The sequence below is a fragment of the Petromyzon marinus genome, chromosome 12, assembly GCF_048934315.1.
Source record: "Petromyzon marinus isolate PM22_M1 ecotype Great Lakes invasive population chromosome 12, UKy_Petmar_22M1.pri1.0, whole genome shotgun sequence".
Taxonomy (NCBI): Eukaryota; Metazoa; Chordata; class Hyperoartia; order Petromyzontiformes; family Petromyzontidae; genus Petromyzon; species Petromyzon marinus.
In genome coordinates this window covers 10,460,838-10,486,395 of record NC_133678.1, presented here as the reverse complement: position 1 = coordinate 10,486,395, position 25,558 = coordinate 10,460,838, and the positions used below count along the sequence as shown (strand labels likewise).

Here is a 25,558-nt window from a genome sequence, read left to right as displayed (position 1 = left end):
TAATTATGCTACAACCTGAAGGCACATCACAGGGCTAAATGTGTTTTACACCTTGGACATCCCTGCAATGAATCAACATTCCCGATGTTTGGCATCAACACTCTTATATAGGTCACATAGTCCTGCAGTTTCTAGACATGTGGACCCGCCTTACCCAACCTGTATTCTTTCCGATGCCACCCTTCCCCCTAGAAATACACAACACAAGACCAAATGGTATCATCCGGAATTCAAATAGTCTGGGCGGTAGCACAAAACTGTCCCCCCCGTCGCCTCCCCATTTCGCCGATAGCCACGAGCTAAGTTCATAGTTGAGAAGTACAATGCACATGAGAGTGCGTGAACACTTTCCTCATTGTGTTGTATGGGATTGGTATTTAGTATCATCTCTAGTTGCCAACAAAATAAAAAAAAACTACCGTGCTTTTTTCTGTCACCAGTGCCACTGATGTAGCAGGTTGCGCATTCTAAATGCATTCTGTTTAATTGGGGCTGCATCCCCAATGCATTTTCGGCATTTTCGGCAGGATTGATGTTGCAACTGCTAGGTATTCTCCATGTCATGCCAGTCATAGGTGTTTTTAACCATACTTCACCACACTACACAGTACGAGTTGTTGATTGGGAGTGGAGGGGGGGGGGACCCAACGTGGTTCAGATGAAACCCGCCGCTGGTGTTAGCCACAGTTGATACAAACTCACTTCTCCCAGGTTCATGGAGCAGTGTACAAACCACTGCGCCACCACTCACCCAGCCTGTTACATGGTGACGTTAATGAGGACGGAGGTAAGTGGGTTTGTTTTTTAAAGCAGAGACATGTATGACACAAATTGTCACTTTGACTCAAGTTATTACTACTATCAATTAAACTCACTCCTATACTTTCGTTATAATATTCCTGATTTTTTTTTACGTTTGAAAACGTTGAATCTGCAACACAATACAGTAAATTTTGATTTGAAGCTTTCGTGACTGCTGGGATTCATATTCTTGGTTCTTTCGGTAAAGTCACGTAGAAGGGAAACAATAAAATAATAAAAATATAAAACAATAAAATTCTCACGACGTTTCGACTGCAACACAAGCAATCATCATCAGGTGTGAAAACCACAGCAAGAAAATTTGAAAAAAGTGGCGGATATTTTTAACGTTAGCACCACGGAGAGAGATTTGACAGTTTGTTCAGATGGACGAGTCCATCTATGTTCGGAAAAGAGGAGGGGGGAGACGAAAATAATGGATGCGGTCTGAAAGCTACCGTAAGCGTGAACAATCAATTCAGACCCGAAATGGTTTATCAAATCCTTCCAATGATTGTTAAGCCAGAATCCATCTTCTCGTTTGAAATTGTCTCTGTGTTTGTATATGTGGATAGCCTCATGAACGAATCTCTCATGGTAGCCAGAAGGCTTGAAAATAACCTCTGTCTTGGAGAAGTCAATGTCATGTGAGCCTACTGAATTATAACAGTGATCTGCCACGGCCGAGGTGTTGGTCCTACCGTGTTTTAAGCCTGCTTTTTGTTCACGAATGCGGTCCGAGATATGTCGTTTGGTTTCTCCAATGTAACTACTACCACAGAGGCAACTTAGTTTGTAGACGCCAGGGTAATGTATGTCCGGAAACACATCTTTTACAGACGGAACCAGATCACGGATTTTATGTAATCTGTTGAATTGGACATGGATCTTGTGTTTATTCAAGATTTTGGAGATCTTTTTTGTGATCCCCGCAATGTGGGGTAAAGTGATGGTTTTGCAAGGCTCCTCAAGAGGGTCCTTCTTCATGGTTGGAGTGATAGCTTTGCGGATTGTGTAGTCGGAGTAACCATTAGCCTTAAGAGCTTGGTGTACGTGCTTGAGTTCACTGGCTATGTGTTCCTGGTCGGATATGCATTGGGCTCTATGGTGTAGAGTCTTGATGAGGGAATTCTTCTGGGATGGATGGTGGTGGGAATCCGGTTTCAGGTAAGCATCCGTATGGGTAGCTTTCCTGTAGACAGAGTGGCTCATTGAACCATCAGGTCTCTTTTTTATTAGGACATCCAAAAAAGGTAGCTTGCCATCTTTTTCGATCTCCATGGTAAATCTGATGGCTGGGTGTATGGAATTGATGTGGTCGAGGAATTGGTCTAGAGCAGCCCGGCCATGTGGCCAGATGACAAAAGTGTCATCCACGTACTTCTTCCATAAGATTGGGCGCAGAGTGGCAGTCTGGATGGCGTCAGTCTCAAATTTCTCCATGAAAATGTTGGCTACAACCGGAGATAGGGGGGAGCCCATTGGGGTGCCCTCAGTTTGTTTGTAGAAAGCTCCATTCCAAGTGAAGTATGTATTGGTTAACTCATTCACATTTACGGTATATATTTTTTCCGGTTTCATGAGCATCTCAACAACTGAATGGACTCATTATTTTTAAACTAATGTACTGTATGGCATACATCGATAATGCATAATTTATTGCCAATCATTTTATCAGATGGAGTGCTGCTGTGGTGTAATGGTCAACAGATCACGTGTCACACGTGGTGGGGTCAATTGTGGCAATTCCCACCTCTCTAAAATGTCTGGCTCGCATGGAATGATAGGCCACACTGCTCTCAAGAGGGGCACTCTGGAACGACATCTAGTGGAGGCCCTTTTGATAAAAGTGGTGTACACTTAAGGCTAATAGTTACTCCGACTACACAATCCGCAAAGCTATCACTCCAACCATGAAGAAGGACCCTCTTGAGGAGCCTTTCAAAACCATCACTTGACCGTACATTGCGGGGATCACAAAAAAGATCTCCAAAATCTTGAATAAACACAAGATCCAGGTCCGATTCAACACAGTTCATAAAATCCGTGATCTGGTTTCGTCTGTAAAAGATGTGATTCCTGACATACAGTACCCTGGCGTCTACAAATTAAGTTGCCTCTGTGGTAGTAGTTACATTGGAGAAACCAAACGACATGTCTCGGACCGCATTCGTGAACACAAAGCAGACCTTAAACACGGTAGGACCAATACCTCGGCCATGGCAGATCACTGTTATAATTCAGTAGGCTCACATGACATTGACTTCTCCAAGACAGAGGTTCTCTGCAAGCCATCTGGTTACCATAAGAGATTCGTTCATGAGGCTATCCACATATACAAACACAGAGACAATTTAAACCGAGAAGATGGATTCTGGCTTAGCAATCATTGGAAGGATTTGATAAACCATTTCGGGTCTGAATTGATTGTTCACGCTTACAGTGGCTTTCAGACCGCATCCATTATTTTCGTCTCCCCCCTCCTCTTTTCCGAACATAAATGGACTCGTCCATCTGAACAAACTGTTAGATCACTCTCCGTGGTGCTAACGTTAAAAATAACCGCCACTGTTTTCAAATTGTCCTGTGGTTTTCACACCTGATGATGATTGCTTGTGTTGCAGTCGAAACGTTGTGAGAATTTAATTGTTTGATATTTTTATTTTTTTATTATTATTGTATTGTTTCCCTTCTACGTGACTTTACCGAAAGAACCAAAAATATACAATACAGTAGTTGCAGTAACAATACAACTTATTATTTTATATATTCTATGTTAATTGTGTTGTATATTTGTTTGTAGAATCTGATTTCTAAACAAGAAACTTGACCTGTCAGTCAGTCACGGCACTAACTTGAGTTATGTTTATTGTGCAGAGGCAAACAATGGCAAATTCTTAAAGGAAGGTACAAGGGATGCATTGTATTGAGGATGACCTACGAATACCTTATACATCCTGATACAGGCCAGAATATAGGTCAAGATAGATTTTGTTATCATGCCACACCGCATTATGAGAGCATCCGAAGCTGGTACCGGCCAATCCTATGGATGATGTTAACTATTTTTCTAAATTAAAAGGGACATTGTCATCCTTTGGCCATATTTCCATATTTGAGCAAATCCCTTAAATTAGTAAATGTCAAATGTGATTCTAAAGTAATCAACTCCATATATTAGTTGACCTTTTATCTGTCTTTTAAAAATAAAATAACATACAAACTCGTTTTCCAAACATTCTAGATAAAAGTTTGGCTCAGAGATGAAGACAGATCACACATTACAAAAAGAGGCAACCAAGTGATTTAGATGCATTGAAACCAAACTTTTCACGCATGGCAATTGAAATGAAGTTCAAAATGTAATATAGAAAGCACTGGTAGATGCAGAGCAAGAATATTTTGTACCATCGTCGCTATGGGACTACATTAGGTAGCAATCAGAAGCTCGCGTGCACATCTTGTAAGCAGAGTCACAAATGAGCCATACGTGTGTGAAGATTAAACAATACAATAGGTGGCCAATTAAATTTTTCCCTATAAGAGGCTCTGAAGACTTGTGGTTATTTCAAACTCCAGTTTGTGAAATGGATTTGTACAACATTTTATAAAAACGAGAGCCAACATTAAAAAGGTCACATGTACTTGTGTGCTCAAACCAGCGCTGGGGCAATGCTCATCTCACGCTATCATTGAGCCAGTGGCCAAATAAAGGTCCACATTACTATCAAATCAATGTATCTTTATGCATTAACTGATGAATTCCCAAAACTTAGTGCTCTATGTTATTGATTGCAGAGGGATGATGAAGGGTTGACTTAACCTCTGTCTGGGATTTAACTATGTAAATATACTGTCATCTGAATGTCACCACGGCACAGTATGCATTCGTATTCGATTTTAAAGAATGTAGCAGTAATTCATGCACATTTTGCTTTCATTTACCAAGTAAATTCACTGTATAACTAAGCACGCCGCATGGACTAAAATCAGCTATTAACGATCCAATGAAAGTCGGTTGCTCACAGCACAGGACATGCTACTTTATTTATAGATCGCATCTGAAATATCCAAGACAAATTAAATAAATATGACTCATCATGCTCCATGTATGTATTGAGTATAGCTTTTGAATAAAGAATGCACTGCAGGTTTTGTGAAACGTGTTGTGACACAACGGCCAAAACATGGCAAGAGAATTTCAGCTTGTACCTTTCAATGTTTCACAGTGGGCACGTTTGAATATGTGGACATTAAGACCACCTTGCACGACACGAGCAGAATGCTTCAGCATGTCGTCTGTAGGTGGAGATAGTAGACCACGGATTATTATTATTATGCTCCTGGAAACGGCGTGGAGTGTATTCTCTTACAACCGTCAGGCGCATACATTCACAATTCCACGATAACGTAAATCTTATGTTATTCTGCAAACGCGTTGGACTTGACAAGTATAATATCGACAAATATAATATTCATGCCCAGAGAAAGGCTGGAAGACTTTCATTTCAGAGAATATAAATCACCACCACACGAAAATCATTTATAATGGAACTCACTACAATACATCCTGGGGAATCGTTATGATATATTCTGTAACATATTGTCTTTTAAATACATTAACGCGTACGGATGTTGTGGTTTAATTTTCCAAGTGGCGGTAAGCACTCACGAACTTGCACATTTTGTCGCTGACGTTTGTTTATTTTTCGTTCCCACCCTCCACACCAAAGTGTCTCTGTGCGTGCACAGAGCCACTGGGAGTCTGCATGCGTCTGCGCTCGGCGCGCGAGATGACAGCGCGAGTTGCCTTCTCTCTCCCACCCCACCCATCCACCCCGGCCAGATGGTAGCGTCCGCAAGCGCTCCTGCTGGATATTTTAGTCACGGGCGCTCCATCCCTCTCGCGGCTCAGCTCCGTGATTCAGGCGCTCTGGCTCCTACATTCCATCGGTGACATGCTGCCGATACGTCGCAGATGTGTTGCCGCGAAGAGCGGCTGCTCCGAGGGCATTAACAGTGCGGGACGCGGGAGCCACAGAAGCCCACCTCTCTCGCAAGTGGCACAGACGATGGCTCAAGTTAAATCCGCAAGTGTTTTTGTGCTCGTTTTGGGAATGCTCGTGAGCGCAAAAGGTGAGTTTGTGTGTGTGTGATTTTTTTTTCCCCTCCTGCTCCGTTCATTCTAAGCTCTGCACCTGTGTACACCGGCTGCTTTAGCAAGGAAACATGAAGCGAGTACAACATTACGCATAGCCGACCCAGCGGGTATCTGGTCAGATTTGGGAGTCGTATCTTAAAAGGAACGGATTGTAGTTCTTTCAATAATTGTACTTTTGAATTCACTTTATCGAAGAGAACGCCACTATAGATTTTCAACAACTAATCTCTGTACTGCTCCACGACGATAAATTGAAATTGATTACAGTCAGGGTTTTTTTTTTTTAAACGTGTTTCTTTTCTGGCATCTCTTTTCTTTGCCGGGCACAACTACAAATCTGCATTATTCCAATGGGAGTGCTGCTTCTGTCAGTTTAAAAAAAAGGCTAAAAGAAAGCAAAAGCTGTTTTTTTCTCTCTGTGCTGAAAAGTGTGATGTTGGCACCTTGCGACCAGGGGCTTGGCATCAACGTAAACTCTCCATAAGTAGCGTGCAAATGGCATCGCTTGTGGCTGCATTGGTAATGAGATGAAAAAGTGGAAGAAAAAAAAACCCCAACTCGCTTGATGGAGACATAAAGCACAACTGCGCGGCTTCGTCTCTTAAATTGGTTGATTGGAGGCTGTTGTTGAAAATATTTCCAGGTTCTCTTGCATATGCCTAAATATTTCAACATACATATGAATGTGTTCTTGGAGGTACATACAAAAGTGCCTTACGTTTGCATGTATCTATGCATTTACAGAACGAAATATTAAAAATATATAAATATACATGCAACGTATATGTAATATAAAAGTATAAGCATGATGTACGAGCAGCTATTAATCAGGCATGCGAGCGTGTATACGTTTTACTGTATGCAAATGTGTGTACATGTAACCATGTATAATTCCAACAAAAAAAGTGGATTGGCTGTATGCATTCTGAATGGAGGTCGCAACTATACTATACAAAGCCTGGCTCTAACCACTTTAAACAAACCGCCAGTTGATCACGAATATGTTAAACAACACAAAGCCTGCTAAAAATGCAGGTTTGGTTTGAGCTTAACAATAATTTCTGATTCAATCCCTCAAAGAAAAAAAACATCAAAGCATGCCGCAGTCGGATCCAGCAAGACCAGCGTGCTCCGTCACGTCAATCGGCACCTTGCAGCAATAATAAACAAAATGTGCTCATTTAGCAGGAAAGCTTTCGCCTTGTCTGTCTTAAAACGGGAAGCATAATTTGTCCTATTTAATTTAAAGCTCATGTGAAGTGCCATGCGATTCATCTGAAATAAAAGAAACCCCGTATGAGTGTCGACTCTAGCTCGAGGCTTTTAATGCAAGTACGGCTCGTGGCACATGAGAACTGAATTGCGCGTGGTCTATTCATAATTCATAGATTCGTATGTTTTGTATCACACTTCATTTTTAGCCACCTAACGTCCTCTTCCACAAAAATGGTAATTTGCTAATTTACGACATTCCACCACAGCAGTGGTTTTAAAAATGCCCGCTCATGATAAAGGGCACATATTTATCTCCTGATATGCATGCCAATTGCTCATATAACTGTTATAAATGAACACATGAACCCTGTTATTAATTATGAAACAAGCTATGCCTAAAAATATTTCAGTCTATGTTCTGCTTTGCCCAAAAGCATTCAATGTACTATTTTTTAAAAATAATTTCAGTAGCTAGGTCGATTTTAAAACTAAAGATGCACATACAATGTATCTGAAAACCTAAGGGACATACCAACTGTTATGGGAAATTCTACATAATTAGAGAAATACCTGTGGTGACATTTGTTTAAGCATTCAAGGAAAAAACATTCTTACAATAATAAGTTGATTTTAAAAACATGCACTCGACACAGATGTTGTATCTTTTTGGAGGGGAAAAAACAGAAATCCTCATGAATTATTTCAGTAGCAGCTTCTCAGCTACATGGGAGCGCACTTCCAGGGCATTATTGGCGCTACTTTATGCAGACAAGCAACACGGAGAGAAGAAATGAGCATTTACCCCATTGCAGCGCTGTTGTCTGGAATGTAATGGGTTAAATCAGGGTTTATATCTTCGTATTCCAGTGTGGGTTTTTTCTGCAGCTGTTTTTCTAACCATTGTGATGAAACTGAATTTATTAAAAAAAACTTATTTATTTTCAGTCAGCATTATGGTCAGTCCTACTATTATTGTGCAACCATTATTGTGTGTGAACAGAGGGGGGGGGGGGGCGGGTGGATGTTATTTGTGTACATTTCTTGCCTGTATGTCGCAATCGGCTGAAAGATGAGTGGAAATGGAAGGATTCCAGAAATATTGGTATACTGTGTCCCTGTCCTGAGGCAATCAATCTTGTTGTCCAGGACAATCATATTACCGGTCTGTACCATTTGACGAGCCTCAATTTGCTTAATAAACTATTTGGATGGGTATTTTTTTAAATGTAAGTATTCTATATAGAGCAAAAAAATATATATACCAGCTCATCCCAGTGGATATGATTATGAACGTGGCTAACAAGCCCATGACTGATGATATGCAACCATGGGCTAATCCATCTAAACGAATTGTCTCCCTGCTATGTACCACAATATAAATTCCTGCAAAAGGCCACTGCCCATGACTTCTCACCTTGGCTATGCTTTTTTACCCTTGTTTTCACATGTGCACCCCAGAATCGTATCCTTTCAAATTAAACCTGCGGTTTTTTTGTTATTCTCACCTTGGCTCGTCAAAAGCAGACAGCAACACATTCCAAATTCAATCAATCAGGATGTGCCACACATATTCTGCCGCTGAATGATGTGCAAAATCCCACGTGTTAATGAATACAAGGTGTTTCGAGAATGCTATCAAAAAAGATGCGTATGAGTGTCAACCATATGGCAGCCCACAGAATACTGAAATTAGCATCTTGATTACTATTTTCAAGTAATATGAAACAAATTTTGAATAAATAAATAAATACACCTACATGTGTCTGGTCCTTGTCAATCCACGCCTGGATGAAGGTATTCCCATGTTATGTCAGTCGTGGGGTTGATTAATTATACTTCAACTCACTTGTCAGTGCAAGTTGGTTGAAGGGGATGACTAGGGCTGGATTAGACAATGGTATTTGCAGTTGCTGAGAATCAACCCCATATCGCTCGGTTCATAGCATAACATTCTCACCACTGTATTAATGCTCACCCCACACTATGCCTGAAAAAACAACACCACGCTGTAAAAAAATATTGAATTTCTTATGCACATAGGCAATCTAGTTATAAGAGGTGATTCTAATGCAAATTATTCGTGTAATTCTAATACTCATATGCATTGCGTTTTCCATGAAACCACCATTACAGCGTATTTATTTGCAAAAGGGCTGCAGTAAACTGTGAATCCTAATGATATTTCAGAAGATTAGCTTTCATGTTTGGTTCCTCTGCATATTTTTTCGAGACATTACTTTGTTAACATTAATTTATTATAGTTATGCACTCGATCGCTGTGTCAAATTGTTTATTTTACCAAATCATTGTAAGCGTGCCCAAACAATATGGATTATTTTGGCAATCATGGTCCATCTTGTGAAATGTAATCCGAACATCTCAAAAGCATTAAAAGAAGAGCATCTTATCATTGTGCACATGAAACGACACCCATAGGTATCATATGAAACATATCTACTCGTGATATATTATAAGTTTGAAGTCTAATAATGCTTCTGCATTCCTAAAACAATTGTCACGATTTACTTTGATCAATATAAACCCCAATGAATTATGCATGCCTTATATTCTTGGTTCTTTCGGTAAAGTCACGTAGAAGGGGAAACAATAAAATAATAAAAACATAAAACAATAAAATTCTACGTGACTTTACCGAAAGAACCAAGAATATGAATCCCTGCAGTCACGAAAGCTTTAAATCAAAATATGCATGCCTTGTTTAATTTATTACAACTAATTCATGTTTAGTTTATTACAACTAATTCATGTTTCATTTGGCAAGTTGGTTTCCTGGTAGACCATGCAACTCGCAATCATACGGTTCTGAGCTCAAATCCTGGTTGGTGGTTGGCACAGTTCATCATGCCTCTGTGATCCGTAAAATAGGTACCACTTTGTGGGGAAGTCATCAGTGATTGTCCTATGGATAGACTCACGCCTGCCATAGATACGTGGAATTTCCACCGCTAGCTTAGGACTGTATAAAACAGGAGATTAGCACCACCTTAATGCTCATTTGAGCAGAAAATCACTTGGGATTTTTTTTTTACATTTCACAAGTTGTGTTTTAGAGTCGCAAAAATATGTTTTCAAGACTTGCTTTGCCAGGGGGATGGGTTAACGTTACAACTGAAGTTGCTATGTGAATGTGAATAATTTTTTGGCTGGTGGTTTTGGACATTCTCCTGCTATAAGCTTCTCTGCGCAGTGCCTGCAGCCTAGGACAGTCAACTTAACAGGCTCCCACCTGCTGCTTCGCGAACACAATATTGCACTGGCACGCTCACGCATGATTGTCGAAATGATATGGGCGCCCCCTGAAAGCCCGACCAACGCATGTATTGAAAATTTAACGGTGCATACGCGCACCGGCAGATGAACCGCTAATGGGGCACGCTCCGTGTTAACGCGACCTTTGCGTAATACACAATTGCACGCCGAGCTGCTCGTTGCGCCAGCGGTGCTCTCAGTCACGTGGACGCGTACATGAGAGGAAATTTAGTTTCAAGGGTCATTTTTTACATTTTAAGTGCGCGTAAAGCTCGCACCAATATTTTGTAACCAAGTGGACAGTTGTTGGTGGCAAGGTCCTGTAATCTAGCGTATTTTAAGTATCAATGATCGCACCCGGGAACGTGTGAATGATGACAGAGACATGCTGGGCATTGGAGTGCATGTATGAGGCAATATAGCAAATCCATTGGTTAAGCTGTAAAGAGTGTGTTATATACCGTATGCATTTTGCTGATGAATGGGTTTAATGCATCCACTGTGGTTTACTACCACAAATACAAATACAAGAGAACTGCGTTCATCTGAAACCCTATTACATTATCTTTTCTTTTGTCCACGGGCTCAGGCCAATCCACAGATTTCTCCGTTATCGCAGACCTTGTTTTACTGCAATCTGCATTCATCTGTGATTTTTTTTTCTCCCCGCAGATGGAAAGATATATTTGCAAGGATAGTTAGGGATTATCAGATTCTCAAATGGAAACTTGCCCCCCCCCCCCCCCCCACGACTTCACCACAGATAAGGGACATGCTACTCTTGAAGGAGGCGTTAGTCAGGGGTTCTTCGATATTTTTATGCATGAAAAAAAACTTCAGAACTGTTCCACGACAATGTAATATTGTGGTTTTTTTCATTCATATTCTGCCATTTACAAGGCATCTATATATACATACATCTTGGTCTTTGTGTTCCCCTAGCATTATACGACTCACATGAATCATCAATGTGTTCCTATGGTGTCATACGATTCACAGAGTAAACGAGATGTTAGATGTCAGCATTGCTTCCTGGAAAAATCAATACATAAGGCTGCTGCTGTTCCTATACAATCCTATACCAAGCCGATTGATTCATATACAAACCTTGAGGACCCTAACAGGATGCCAATATTATTTTTTTTTGGCCAATGCATGACATTTAAAATATCATATTTTTCACATAAAAACGCTCAATTGCACATAATTGTAACAACCCTGTCTAATGTTTCAATTTTCATTAACCTAGCCACATCTTATCTCAGTTCAAATACTGCATCTCACAACCAAATGCATGTCTTAATGGTGAAATTGACCTTGCTATATATATAATATGATGCCCTGTAGGTGATATTCTAATGGAAAACGTGCGTTCATGCTATGCTCTTTATGGTGTAAGTCAAACAGGTATTTCATTGTGATGAAGGGGTCGGGGTATAGTAGCTCTTAGTGACATACATCACACTACTATCAAACCTGCGACCTCATGTATACCGGGCGAAGTAGTTAACATCTCGCCATCGAGGCACGCCTTGTGGTAGCCGGTTCCGTTTGACCTCCCGGTGTCGCAGTTCAATGGCCAAATGTATTTAATCCCCCCACACTCTCCTATGCCGTCCCTGTCCACCCAGTAGTGCAAATGGGTGGACAAGGGTGGGGTGGGGGTGTGTGAGCCGCATTAACCGTGGCAACGTACCACTAATCAGCATACTCTGTCACCCACCTACAGTTATTTCCACATTTTTTTGCTCTCTCAATTTCTGTTTCGAATAACATCCCATGAGGATGTTACGCTTGACCAATGCGGTCGACACAAACTAACGGGTAATTTTATATGTAATGAGCCACATGAGTGCTGTACAAATGGAGCATTCTGGGAAAGTGGTAATTTCATACAGCACGATGCCCTTGTTTGCCCCCAATGCCCTCCCCCCCTTTATACGTTTTAATTGCTTGTGCTACGATACCGTTCCCACGTGTTTACCTTCCTGTCTTTCCATTTTCAACCTAACTTTCTCGACCATTTCCCAGTGGAGGTGGACAAAAATCTATTTCTCAGACAGAATACACGATCTGCATGCTCAGCCCATTTTGTCCACTACTGGGCGAGGACTTCCCATTTAGCCCTCATGAGGGTTAATTGACCATACTTCCTCCATGCTGCTCAGTGCATTTTGGTGAATGTCGTAAGAGCACTGATTGATTTTTTTCCGCACTGCCCTCTACATGCCACAATGCCTATTACACTCGTATGTTTCTGCTTGGTGGCTCTCCATCAAAGCTCCATCCTGGTTATAAAAAATCCTGCTTAGCTTCTGAGGCCTCGTGGAATCAGGTGCTTGACTAGTCGTTCAGTAATATGCAGACTACAACGACGACATTGAATTCTAAATAACCCAGCAATATACAGGTCAGTAATCACATTAAATGTCACAAGTAAATGAAAAAAATAATCCTCTGAATATAATTCAATATAAACTATTGTGACGAGCCGTTTTTTGATGGTCTTTTCAATCAAATTACGAACCCAATATATATTTTGTCATGAAAGGAATAAACTGATGCTTACAACAGTTGCGTGCTGTACACACCAATGGATTGTCAAAATTGTTAATGTCTTCTCATAGACAACAATGTATTTTACAATAATGGATATACAACTAAATAATGTTTCTGTATGAATTCAAAATCTTGTCAGGAAATTGTAATTACTGTGCATATTTTCACTGGATCATTTGTCTATTGGCATCATACCTGTGCTGTACGCTTTGACTTTGTGCATAATGTACCTATTTTCCATTTGCATAACATCAAGCTTTTGGACTACGTGTTTGGACTATACCGAATTGAACAAATAGTGTACATGAATAAATAATGGAGACAAATATGTTCCCTTCGTGACACGAATAAACTTTTGACCATGGACATTTTAAACTCTCTCAGGCTACATTAAATTAAATAACTTCGGGTCTCAGCAGGCATTGAGGTTAATCGTTCAATTTATAAAAGAATCCTGCAAACGGATCCATCATAAAATATATGTTTACTGGATTATAAAAAAAATGTCCAGGGCTGCTGTACTGTTTATTCTCTGATGATTACTGCAGAGACAAAACCCTCTGCAAATGCCCAGAGCTGGTAATGGTGACAATTAGGTGTTCATAACCTATGCATAATGTAACTATTTAAAATTTTAATGCATTCAATGATGCCCTTGCCTGATCTATGAACATGCAGTAATTAGTATTTATTGACAATTAGCTGGGTACACAGCTATCAGCATGTGCTCAGTATTGATTTCTGCTTGAGCAAGGTGTTGGAAATAACACATGTGACCAACGCATGAAGTGGATTTGTCAGACTAATGCTCTGAAATGCTGACCTTCGAATGTAGAAGAAAGTATGATGCATGTGGGCAATGCATTAAAGTCTTATCTCCTATTTACACACGTGGGAAGGATATAAATGAATGCTACATATGTCGCCAAATTCAATGGAGAGTAAGTTGAGCACATCCTATTAATAATTGATACTAATTGCATGCATAATATATTACTTTCCATTATTTATCGATTAAATGTAGGTAATTTGAACAAGTGGTATTAATTTTATTTTAAAATGTTGTTGCCTGAGCAAAGCTTACAATATGTATTAGATGATAATGATGATTGGACATCCAGGGTTTCCAAGGCACATTGTGTGAGATGAAAACCTAAATTTATTGACTCGCTTTCTATGCATGTCTCTGTGCGCGTATCATTGTGGGGAGCGGTAGCATAGCGAGGTTAGCACACTGTGCAACGAACCCGACGGCCCGCGTTCGATTCCCGCTCATGGCCAATAACAGTGACAGATATCTGAAGCGGTCCTGCGCCTCCTCTAAGTTTCGTCAGCCTAAAATGCGTATCTGGTGCGGTATTTAAACGTCGGCACTGGGGAGACAAAGGCGACCAGGTGTGGTGCTAGCCACCCACTCCGTCATGTGCCGTGTTGGTCTTAGTAGGTATTCGCGACCAGCACTTGCCCTAACAGTCCATTAAAAGCTACGCAAACGATATTTGTATGGAGGGAGGAGGGGGAGATGGTGCCACAGTGGTTAGTCTGCTGCACTTCAAACCCCGGTGACCTACGTTGTATTCCCTGCCACAACCAATGCTCGTGACAAAGTGATGTTAGAACTTCTCCCGGGCCTCCCCTAGGTTGACTTAGCCGTACATGAGCTATCGAGTCGCTGACAATAGTGTCACAGGGTACTTGTTGCAGTGTGTAACATCACCATTCGGGATACGAATGCGACAGAGGGGTGCCAGCCACGCCCATCCCTTTGTTCATCATTCAAATCTTAATAGTTGCTCAAGAAGGGTACTGGCCCCATCAGTCTGCACGGCTATAACAAGATCTTTGCGATTGCATTAAATGTGTTTTTAAACTACCACAGCAACTTTGCATGCATCGTTAATTGTATGCCTTATTATGATTGCCGCACATTAATTAAATGTGTCATAAATTCACGTCCATATTTTCAAGTGATACACCCATTGGCCCAGAAATACGAATGCACAACCCCACGTTGATTCAAGGAACAGGAACATAATAGAAATAGCCTGCAATGGCATGATGTGAGCCTTCCATATTCACACAAGAAATCAGCAGGTGGCATACTTATGTTACGCCGTCCGAGCATACATTTTTTTTCATGAGGATGAATTTGGATTCAATATACTGTAGTGGACTCGAGAATAGCATCTTTTTAAGATCACAAAGTAGCACGTACGAGTTAGGTGTGCGCATTCACATTCAAAGCGTGTGGCCAGTTGCTTCATGGGAAGGTTTCCAGTTTACAAAGCGTTAATAATGCTTTGGAAGGAATGCAGAATAATTAAAGCAGGCAAGTTGTCACATTGTTCCTTCCGACATCTCAATTCTCCTCTCAGAACAAGGGGAGACCCTGTGCCCTATTGGCTATGTGAAGTACCATTTAAGATATTGAACTCCCTTTGTTCATAAATAGACCACCACTGGCACATTGTGTTTGTTAATAGTCCACTTGTGCCTGATTTTTTTTTTATGAAATGCATATTGTAAAATTTGTTTAAAACAAGAATAGCAGACTATAAAGTCCGCGAGTGTTCAAGCATATGAGTAAAGTTGCCACGAGAAGTCCTGTCTAAAAAGGGACAAAAAAAATCACGTTTGCGGTATGAATTGCGATAAGTTATTGTATTACTTCAAATTAGATTTCCATCATGAATGCAGCTGCCAATGTACAAATAAAGAGACGCGTCATCTGTTCATTGCGGAGAAGGCTTTGCCCTTAAATGTCCTAGAAGCAGCGCACCTATTTCGCTGGTGAACTCGCTTGTGGGGACACGGAGGTCACCTGTACATCCCCCCGGGTTGAGACTGCTCTCCCGTCCGCATGCCCATCGCCGACCGGCCCTTTGACTCGTTTGACTCGGTCTTTGAATCTCTCTCTCTCTCGGTTGGTGGCCTCGTACATCGCAGCAGCACGACATCCCTCTCACCTTGAACCTCATGCGACAGAGCCTTTCGAGTATCGTTCGAGGATCTGTGCCATTAGTGCATTTGCAAAAGCAGCGACGTGAGGTGAAGTTGGCCCATTTATGGAATCTTCCGCAGGCTATGTCCAATACTGGGAAGGCTCCACCTCAGTTACCAACAACTTTTAATCAATACTCGAAGAAAATTAAACGCTGTTAAATATCCAAGGCATTGTCTTATATAATCTGTTTAATTCATACTGAGGGTGGAGTAGTGGCACAGTGGTTAGCATACCCCTCTGCAAAAATCGCAACCTTAGTTTGATTCCCGGCCACATCTAACATTAGTGTTAAGTGATATCTGAACCAGTCCAATCCATCACCCCGGCGTCACTAACCTGCATTGACCAGCATGGTCATGTATGGTAAAACCCCCATGACTGGCACGGTGTTTGGATGCCTTCATCATGGATTGGCAATGGCTTTGAAATATAAATGATTTTGACTTGGTAATCATATTCGCTGTTCACATACATTATCATCATCAGCCACGTTCTGTCCACTGTCAAATGGTGGTCTCTGCCAAATGTATATATTTTTAGCTTTTCGGTGGACACAATTTATGTACATGGCTGAAAAGTTTTGAATCGTCTATGCTAATTTAAAATTATTATTTGCCCAGTTTATACAAATAGCAAGGCACCTGACTGGACAATTTATATTTCAATTAAAATATTAAAAACCTGTTCCTTTATTAATACTAACAGAGCACGCTGGTCAGGACCATGGGAAGGACAAATGTTTTTCACATGCCGTAAAGCTCCTTATGGAGAAGATTAACTTGTAGTTGCTTGCCAAAATTAATTTATACATATAATGCTATGCGCAATGTGCAGTTCCTGCTTATAAGGAAGTTAGCAGGTGGTCCGGAGGAGCGTTTCTAACTATAAATAACCCCTAAAGGTGCAGAGGTTTTGAGGGAGGAAGAAAAGGATGGAATGGTAGGGGAATTGGGGATGTTATGATTTCATAGAAATAGGAATATCCCTAAAGAAATTAAAATTGCCCTTCATAATTGTTACCACCTGTATGCCCAGCAGTAGACCTTACGTTGCTTCGCGTTGGTTAGTAATTAGTTGCACGACATACTTACAGCATCCTCTATCATGGCATTATAGCTGAGAGAATCTGTCGTGGCAAGAGATATGGAATGTTCCATTACCAAATGCCCTACATGTGTGTGTGACCCCGAATTCAATGTCAGAGCATGTCCAACACTGGTCCTTTGGAATAAAGGAGCCCTATTGGGTTGTCATGACCTAGGTCAAAACCTCCTACAATTGTGGTATTTTCCTGACTGCCTCAAAGGAGCTCTACAGCCTAACTTAACAGCAGTAATAGGCGGCAGAAGCTCCTGGGGAAAGTGTTCCTGCTGAAATTCAAGATCTGGCTTCATCACACGCACATTGTCTTATGCCGGACACGTTAATTTCCAACAGAAGGTTCACTCAGCAGAACTGAATGGAATGTAAAACACCAAAAGGTTTTCCCTGCACAGTGTTGAAATCGGTTAACAGAGACTGCCTCCCTCTTTCAAGGATGATGCAGCTCATGCGCGAGCCGTAGATGAAGAGTAGCATGTTTGGGTTACTCCTCTTTTCCCCAAAACATGTGATTCATCAACTGACGGTGAAATCATTTTACATCACAGACAATTAGAACGCACAGCTAATTAAGAACCTTGCCAATGGCCTTTCATTTTCACTGGCAATTACATGCCTACGTATGTTTTTGCCGGGTCAATAATGCTACCCTCTAAACCTCTATCACCGTAACAGAATGATATGAAGCAGAGTACATGCCATGTTTTAATTACATGCCGAAACAGAGCAACATCAAAAATAGTGGGCATTAAAAATGAAGCATAAGGAAATAGGTACACAGAGATTAGCTTCATCTGAACCAAGAACACAGCTTGACATCCATGACATTATACTCCATCCCCTCTAGCTGTCTGCACAGCTGATGCCATCCCTCTTTTCAAGTCCAGGCTCACGACTTCCCTCTTCTCCTCTGCTTATAGCTGACCATTTTTATCGATCCAAATAATTGTATTAGCACAGTTACTATCTTCTCTAGCACCCTAACCCTCTGCTTAAGTAAATCGCTTCACTTACAACGTGCCTTGTTCCTCCATATGATGTGATAATGTGCGTGTCTTGTTTTTTTTTTATCCAGTGTTGTGATATGCAGTGGTGTTTAAATTTGTTATGAATGCAGAATTGCATTGTGTTGTATTTATAAATGCAAGTCAACATATTCCAGCTGGGTGGCTGACAGGTCATTGGCCACAAATCAACCACAATATCTTGCTGATCTCGTCAAGGAGCATAAACCATCACGGAAACTCCGGTTACTCTCACTGCAGATTTTGGCTAACCATCAAACAAAGACGGCCACTGCATCGCGCGCATTCAAATGTGCTTCCATAGCCGTCTGGAATAATCTTCCTTCCGAAATTATGAAGCCACTGGATCTGTGCACTTTTCAATAATGTAAATTCTTTAGAACTGAGTTTTGTTGATTTTAATTTGATCTCCTTTTCTCACACCTCCGATTAGCCCGGTTCGCTGCATACGGTGCGAAAGAAGTTCAACATACATATATGTAAGAGCGCTGATCTTGCACCACTGAGATATCGTATTTGAATCCAAATATTCACGAGTCGTTAAACCAGGTTCCCATGTGGAGTTACATGGTGAGCTAAGCCTAATCACTAATGACAGCACAAAGAAGAAACACATCCCATCACATTAAATTTGTTGTTGCACTTAATCTGGATAAATTCCAGCTCTTGAGATTTGAAAATATTGGTTTGACTTTCAAACCAACATTACTTTCAGTGACAAAGTGGGTGGGGAAGTGCCGGCACTACTGTGTGGGCCAGAGGTCATGTGAAGGTATATCAAACGTAGTTTTGTGATATTTGCTTCTGTGGGTCACACGCAAAAGAACACAAAGGGCTGCACTGCTCTGTTAGATATCTGAATTAACACGTGATCTCATCACGTGACGACGATAGCACAATCGGGATACAATTGGGGAGCAACACAACAGCAATTCCAAGATTATATACCCGGAGAGAAAAAAAAACTCAACACATTAGTCAATATCACTGCCATAAAAGGAAAACTATAAATAGGTGATGTTTCAGGCAATGGCCTTTCATAGCATATAAATTGAGAATGCTCTACTATAAATTGTTTGAGAAATTGTTGCCTGTTGTGCACAATATACAGAACATCTAGATTTGACAACCAATCAACCATTTGTAACACGTCATTATGACTATAATAACCAATTGTAGAGTAGGACTAAGGTAAATGCCTCGTACTAACAATACGTATAAATGCACGTGTGTGTGGATGTGATATGGTTTGAGAGGTGGTGTAGCGGTTAGCGTGCTACGCTACGAACCAGCGAACCGACTTCGATTCCCGCTCACGGTCAACACCAGTGACTATTATCTGAGCCGGTTCTGGGCCTCCCCTAGGTAGACTCAGCCTCAAACGAGTACCTGGTGCAGTGCGACAACAGCGCCACTGGGCAAACAAAAGGGGTGTGATGCTGGCCGCCCACCCCCTCGTGTGCTGTGCCGGCCTGCATAGGTGCTCGCTAACAGAACCTGCCCCGACTGTCTGTTACAGGCTGTACAGAGGATCTTTGCCTTTGATATGGCTGTTGTTTCATTAAGTCGGCACAACAATAATAAATACGTACGGACACACTGTAATATGAACATACATATACAGTAACTGATTCTACTGCTACTGAGATCCTGATCTTAATCATAATAAAGCATCGCCATGTCCTCTAGTGATTGGCAGTAGTTATATGTTATCCAACCAAAATACGCAGTCCAGGATTTTTTTTTCTTGCTGGAAAATATCCACTGGGGCTGAAGCTTGGAATATTATTCAGCTTCAGCAAAAATAAAAATCTATATATTTGACAGCGAGTGGCATAAGCTAAGGATTATGATGAGAACAGGCCTCTTAATGCATTTCATCTTCATTTTTATAGTGGAGTTGTGGAATATTTTTTTAAAGACATTTCAGTTATATGGAATTATATTTATAAGTAAATTCGCCCAATGATTCCCAAATTATATTTTTCTATCAACATTATTAGAATTAATTGCATGTTACTCTTATTACAGCTTACCTCAATGAAACAAAACAAATATTTTAACGTATGTTTTTGTTAATTTATGACATGTATTTGTTCATATACTTACTCAATATCTATAATATTACGTGGTTTTATTGTACAGGTTTTATTGGCTGGTTTAATATATATTTTATCTCTTGACATGTTCACAGTTTGACCATAGTGCCTTCTTCAAAGAAGGTTTCTGAATGTAAAAATATTCCTGTTTGTTATGCTTATCTGGGACCTGTCATGTATTGAATTGTATTTATATGTATGTATGTTTGACAAAGTTATCCATGCACGTAGTTTTCATGTATTACAATGTGGCGTCAACAGCCTATTGGGGCAAGTGCTGTTCGCGAGTAGCACCTATGAAGGCCGGCAGAGAACACAAAGGGGTGGGTGGCCAACACTACGCCCGGCCGCCTTTGTTTCCCCAGTGTTGATGTTTACCACAACGCAGAAGTTACTCATTAAAGGCTAAGTTGACCGAGTATAGGGCCAGAACCGGTTCATGTATATAGGACTTCTGTCACACTCTACGGAGGTGCTCTGGAAGGAAAACCGATGTTGGCTGTGAGCAAGATTCGAACTTGTGTCGCTCGGTTTGTAGCACAGCACGCTAACCACTGCGCGAACGCTCCTCATATATTACACGCACACATACTATACACAAATACACTCACACATATAGATGTTGATCATTCCAATATGTATAGATATTATTTAAATATTTATGAAATTAATAAAGATACCGATATCACAAAATGGTCTCATCAATTTTCTTCCATAGTACAAATTAGGCAGCAATAGCCATAAGTGACATAAGTGAAAGATGATGTTGCCAAGGATATGTTTACTGATATTTTCCAAAGCATTGTAGTGACCTCTTTGATTCGGAAGGTGCTGATTGTAGGCTCACAAAGGAGCAGATACAATTTCACGAATGATTTTTTGGTTTTAGGTCACGAGCAAAGCAGAGAGGGCTTTGACTGGTGATGTTCTCAATTTGAAAAGAATGGGGGCGTGTTCCTTGACTGCAACATCACCCACCAACCAATGATTTACATGCCCTAACAGGATTGCTTTAATTATCCTAAGATGTCACAGCTACTCCAAAGTCCCATCGCAATAATATGCAGAGAAATATTCACAGCAAAACTAATTCATTTTAATTCATTGCTGTCGGAAAACTATAGAAAATTTGAATTATGCATCATGCTATGTAAAGAATTAAATATATTTAAAGAACAGCGACTTTATGTTGTGCTATGTGTGATGATGATGATGACCTTAATTGTACAAATATAGTAGAGCCATTCTTTTAGCAGACATTTACATAAATTATTGTAATCAATAATCCAAAACATTCCATCTGTCAGTGAAAAGAAGCCATAAATTATGTCTACGTGAAATAGCTTAATGAGGAACTGGGGAACGACCTGGATATGTGCTAGGTCATCGTGTGAATTGTTTTGATACATTGAAATGTGAGTGCTCCCTTGCCTTAAAGAATATGTAAGCGAACCCACATACAATAGCTTCATACTCCAGCTCCCCTGGTGACTGTAACTCCATGAGATTAATCAGAGGGCAGTTGAGAGGGTTAGCTTTCTTTTTATTGAGTCCTTTTCATGCCAGTTTTAAAGTCAAGCTGGCCTTGCTCAGTGTTATGGGAAGATCATAGCAAACCATAGTGTTCTACAGAGGCAATGGTTGGCAGCATTCCTAATTTATTTTACAATATTAAATAGCCAATAGTGGTTTTCAAAGGTACTGGCCACTGAGTGAATGTGCAAATGCCAAACTAACTTTCCAGTGAAAAAAACCCAACACAAAGCAACTGAAGGTAGCCTTGCAGCTTAACATAAACACCATGATATACCAATACGAAGCATAATATGAGATGAATACTGCCATGTAGAATTTCCATTTTGTAAAAGCAGAACAGGTGCTCCTACTGTGTCCTGTGGTTGGTAATCAAACGTAATATAAGAATACTTTTTTCCCCTTTCTGGCAATAAAACAGGTTTTAAGATGTTAAAACACCAAGCAGAAACCTTTTGCAAAGAATCATGTCTGCATTAAGCACATACTTGTGATGAACATGCAAAGAAAAATGCATGCTCTGGTAGTATATGCATTGTCTTTAAAACGGATTGGTCCACACCAGAGACAGCTTTTGTTTAGAGCCTAGTCTCAAACAGTGTTAGGCGCCAAAAGGGGAACAGCACAAAGACAATGTACTATCAGGACATTGGGAGCTCGTGGTGATACTGGCAAGGGAGGTCCCAATCAAACGTAACTTCATCGCGCAATTCACGATTCACTGGGACACAAGTGGACTGATAATTCATATAATGGGCTGTAAATTAATTATTCTTGATGCTAAAGATCAAATACAGAGGCAGCATATGATGGCTGCTAACACAGCACACATGGACATAACAGTGCATGCCTTGAGCACTGCTGAAAGCGCAAAGAGTGAAATGCTGCTTATTTTTCTAGTAATATTAATACAGTAAAACGTACAATTTAGAGTACAATTTTTTGTGAGGATAAAGGCCTCCCTATGCCATATCGGTCGTGCAAATTGTTTGACCATACTTCATCATACTGATCAGTGCGAGATGAAGATCGGATTGTGGATCAGCACTGGTTCCGATATCAATCACTAGTTATGTTAGCCGTTTCCAAGAATCAAAATTGGGTAACCAGGTTCAGACGCAGTGCACTAACCACTGAGCTACGATAAAACCCCCATTTAGTTTTTATAGGTGCACGTATATTGTATGGTTTAGAACATTGTTGAATAGGCAGGTTATTTGCAGTTTAACTGCTAGTTTACTCCTAGATAACCTACCAACTGTGCATAGATTATTTATACATTTTACCTCTACTTGGAAATGTTCCAGGGTATAAGAATACTGGATAATTGACTGATGGTAAACATTGGTAATTATACGTTGGTATCATAGAGCTGTGTCAAATTTGAAATAGCATTTTTCCAAATTGTCAATGTTGGTAAATTGGCCCCTTTTTAGTGTACAGTTATTTTATCTTCAAGGTAAAAAAAAAACCCAGTGCTGTATCAAACGAAGGTGAATACGCTACAGCCCTTGCTACTGAGCAACGATGAGATGGGATGCACAGACACACACATCCCCCCCCCCCCCCCAAACTTATTTGAAAGGTTCTCATTTGTACCCACGCATCCTCTGCAATTTTGCTTCAGCTTCACGGAACACGTTTCTACTTCGCGACCTTGCTTCTTATAAGCACAATCACGTTGCCTTGGGTCAGCTCTGCGTCTGGTTGCAGTGTGTCCTGCCAGCTTGTACATGGATGTCCTTGGTGGTGTCGTTGGAATACAGTTCCCTTGCAAGCACTGCCGCGGTGATCCGCTAGTTACAATTTGAAGCACATGTCCCAGACAGCATTTAGGAGGGTCAGTGCATCTGAGCGAGTGGCATTTTTGCCATTTCATTCTTCTTTTCATATAAATATGAATGCTGGCAAATTTGCAGCAGTTAGTTCGCCCCCTTTTTTTTGTTAGATGAATAATGTTGTTGCAATTGAAATAGCAGCGACTCACGCGTCTATCTTTCAGAGGTTAGGCAAATGACTATGCAGTGTCTGTCTAAACTCGATCGCTCCGGTTTTAAACATATTTGTGGGTTAATGATATTGGTTGCAACTGCTTGGTTGCTTTTACAAGGTCATGAATGTTCGTTTGACGATTTTTGATTATTTAGTGCTTCGACACAGGAGACATGTCTTACTGGCCAAACGTGTTTCTGCACGATCCTCTTCATACTTTACAAACTTCTAATATATTTACGTGATGACAAACCATGAAATATGGTTTGATGGTCGCTGTTGTAAAATCCATTAAAATGTGATGGATTTAACTGTTGCTATTATTGACTTGGAGTGGACACATTTGCCTACCGTTAACATACTATTAGCAAGCCCATATACTCTAAGAAAGACATCCAATTTAAAGGCAAGCTCATTTCCTCATGAGATGTACATATTTATGTCCAACAAGTCAGGCAAATACTCAAAGTCTAACACGCACAGATATGAAGACCATTGACATTTATGTTACATAAAATAATTTGTTTAATGTACATATAATTGGGAGCAGGATCTTTGTACAGATTGGAAAGAAGCAAATGCACATTTTTTTTTGTCTCTGCTGTGCGCCATTGAATGGAGCGTCGTTTAATTAGCACAGCTTAGTTTAACACTAGCACGTCAAGTGAATACCAAAAAGTGTTTCTGCTCTATAGGTTACATAATACAGCACGAACTATGTCGGTGGCAGTGGATAATGGCATGTTAACATTACGTCACACAAGGCGCCGCATAGACATTGCTCATTTTTACGCGGTGTTCAAAATGGGATTTCACATTTGCGTAATCGCACATCTATTGACGTTTCAATATTGTCACAGTCAAACATCAATTGTCAGCCGGGTGGCAGAGCAGTAACACTTTTGCCTCATCGCAAAGCTAACCGAGGTTTTTTTTTAACTGACCAGGGCACCTTTCTGCGTCGAGTTTGTAAGCTCTCGCTCGGTTCTGCATTGGTTTCCTACCGGGTCCCCCAGTTTTCTCCGAAAGGTACAAGCGTAGAATATCATTGGCGTTGGCCAAACATCCCAATGCAGGACTCTGCTGAAAAATAGTCTGAGCACTCAGTGCGGCTTTGGCTCAGTCAAAAAATGTTGAACCTTCTAGAGTTCAAGATGCCAGGGTTCGAATAAAATAAAAAGACACGACATGGCTGCTCATGATTAGCGCCTTATTATTTTAAAAATGTTGACTTTCATGTAGCTATATCACACACACACTCACTGGTGCTGGAAACTAATTTGAAATCAAGCAACGTACTGAGCCTTCTTAAATAGTTTATAACAGTGCAGTCAGTATTAGGCGTTTTTTTTTCCTCAAGCAATGGTATGAATCATTCGTACTTGTAATAAAACTCCACCTCTAACACATCACATAATGAGCACAGCAAATTTATGCATTAATAATTGTAATGCCATTTCCAGCATGGTGGGCTAAGTACGGTGCGAAAGAAGTTCAACGTACGTACATGCATGTATGAAGACGACACCATTCATTGTTGGTGATCGGGTTTGTTTTGGCTACACTTCACCATACTAGTCCTTTCCAGCTCAGACCCCGCTTGCTTGCCCATCGCCACACGTGCAGTATAACCTCTTGTTGTAACGGCTTTCTCGCTGGTTCAGCAGTTCCACGTTTGGATTATATTTTTTTCCGCCTGAGGACAACCGCTTGTGTTGCGATCGAAACGTCGTGATTTATTTTATACCTACTACGTGACTTTACCGAAATAACCAAAGGGTATGGATTCCTGCAGTCA

The 25,558-nt window shown here is 40.7% G+C and overlaps 1 protein-coding gene across 3 annotated transcripts in view; it reads left to right on the top strand.

Annotated features, from left to right (window-relative positions):
* The first annotated feature begins 5,638 nt into the window (after nt 1-5,638).
* Nucleotides 5,639-25,558, top strand: part of LOC116941580 (CUB and sushi domain-containing protein 3-like) — a 442,102-nt gene continuing 422,182 nt past the window's right edge. For all 3 annotated transcript variants that reach the window (XM_032952771.2, XM_032952770.2, XM_032952772.2), the window contains exon 1: nt 5,639-5,937. In XM_032952771.2, coding sequence (XP_032808662.2) covers nt 5,760-5,937 — 178 coding nt within the window. In that variant the 5' untranslated portion in view covers nt 5,639-5,759. The remainder of the gene's footprint in view (nt 5,938-25,558) is intronic.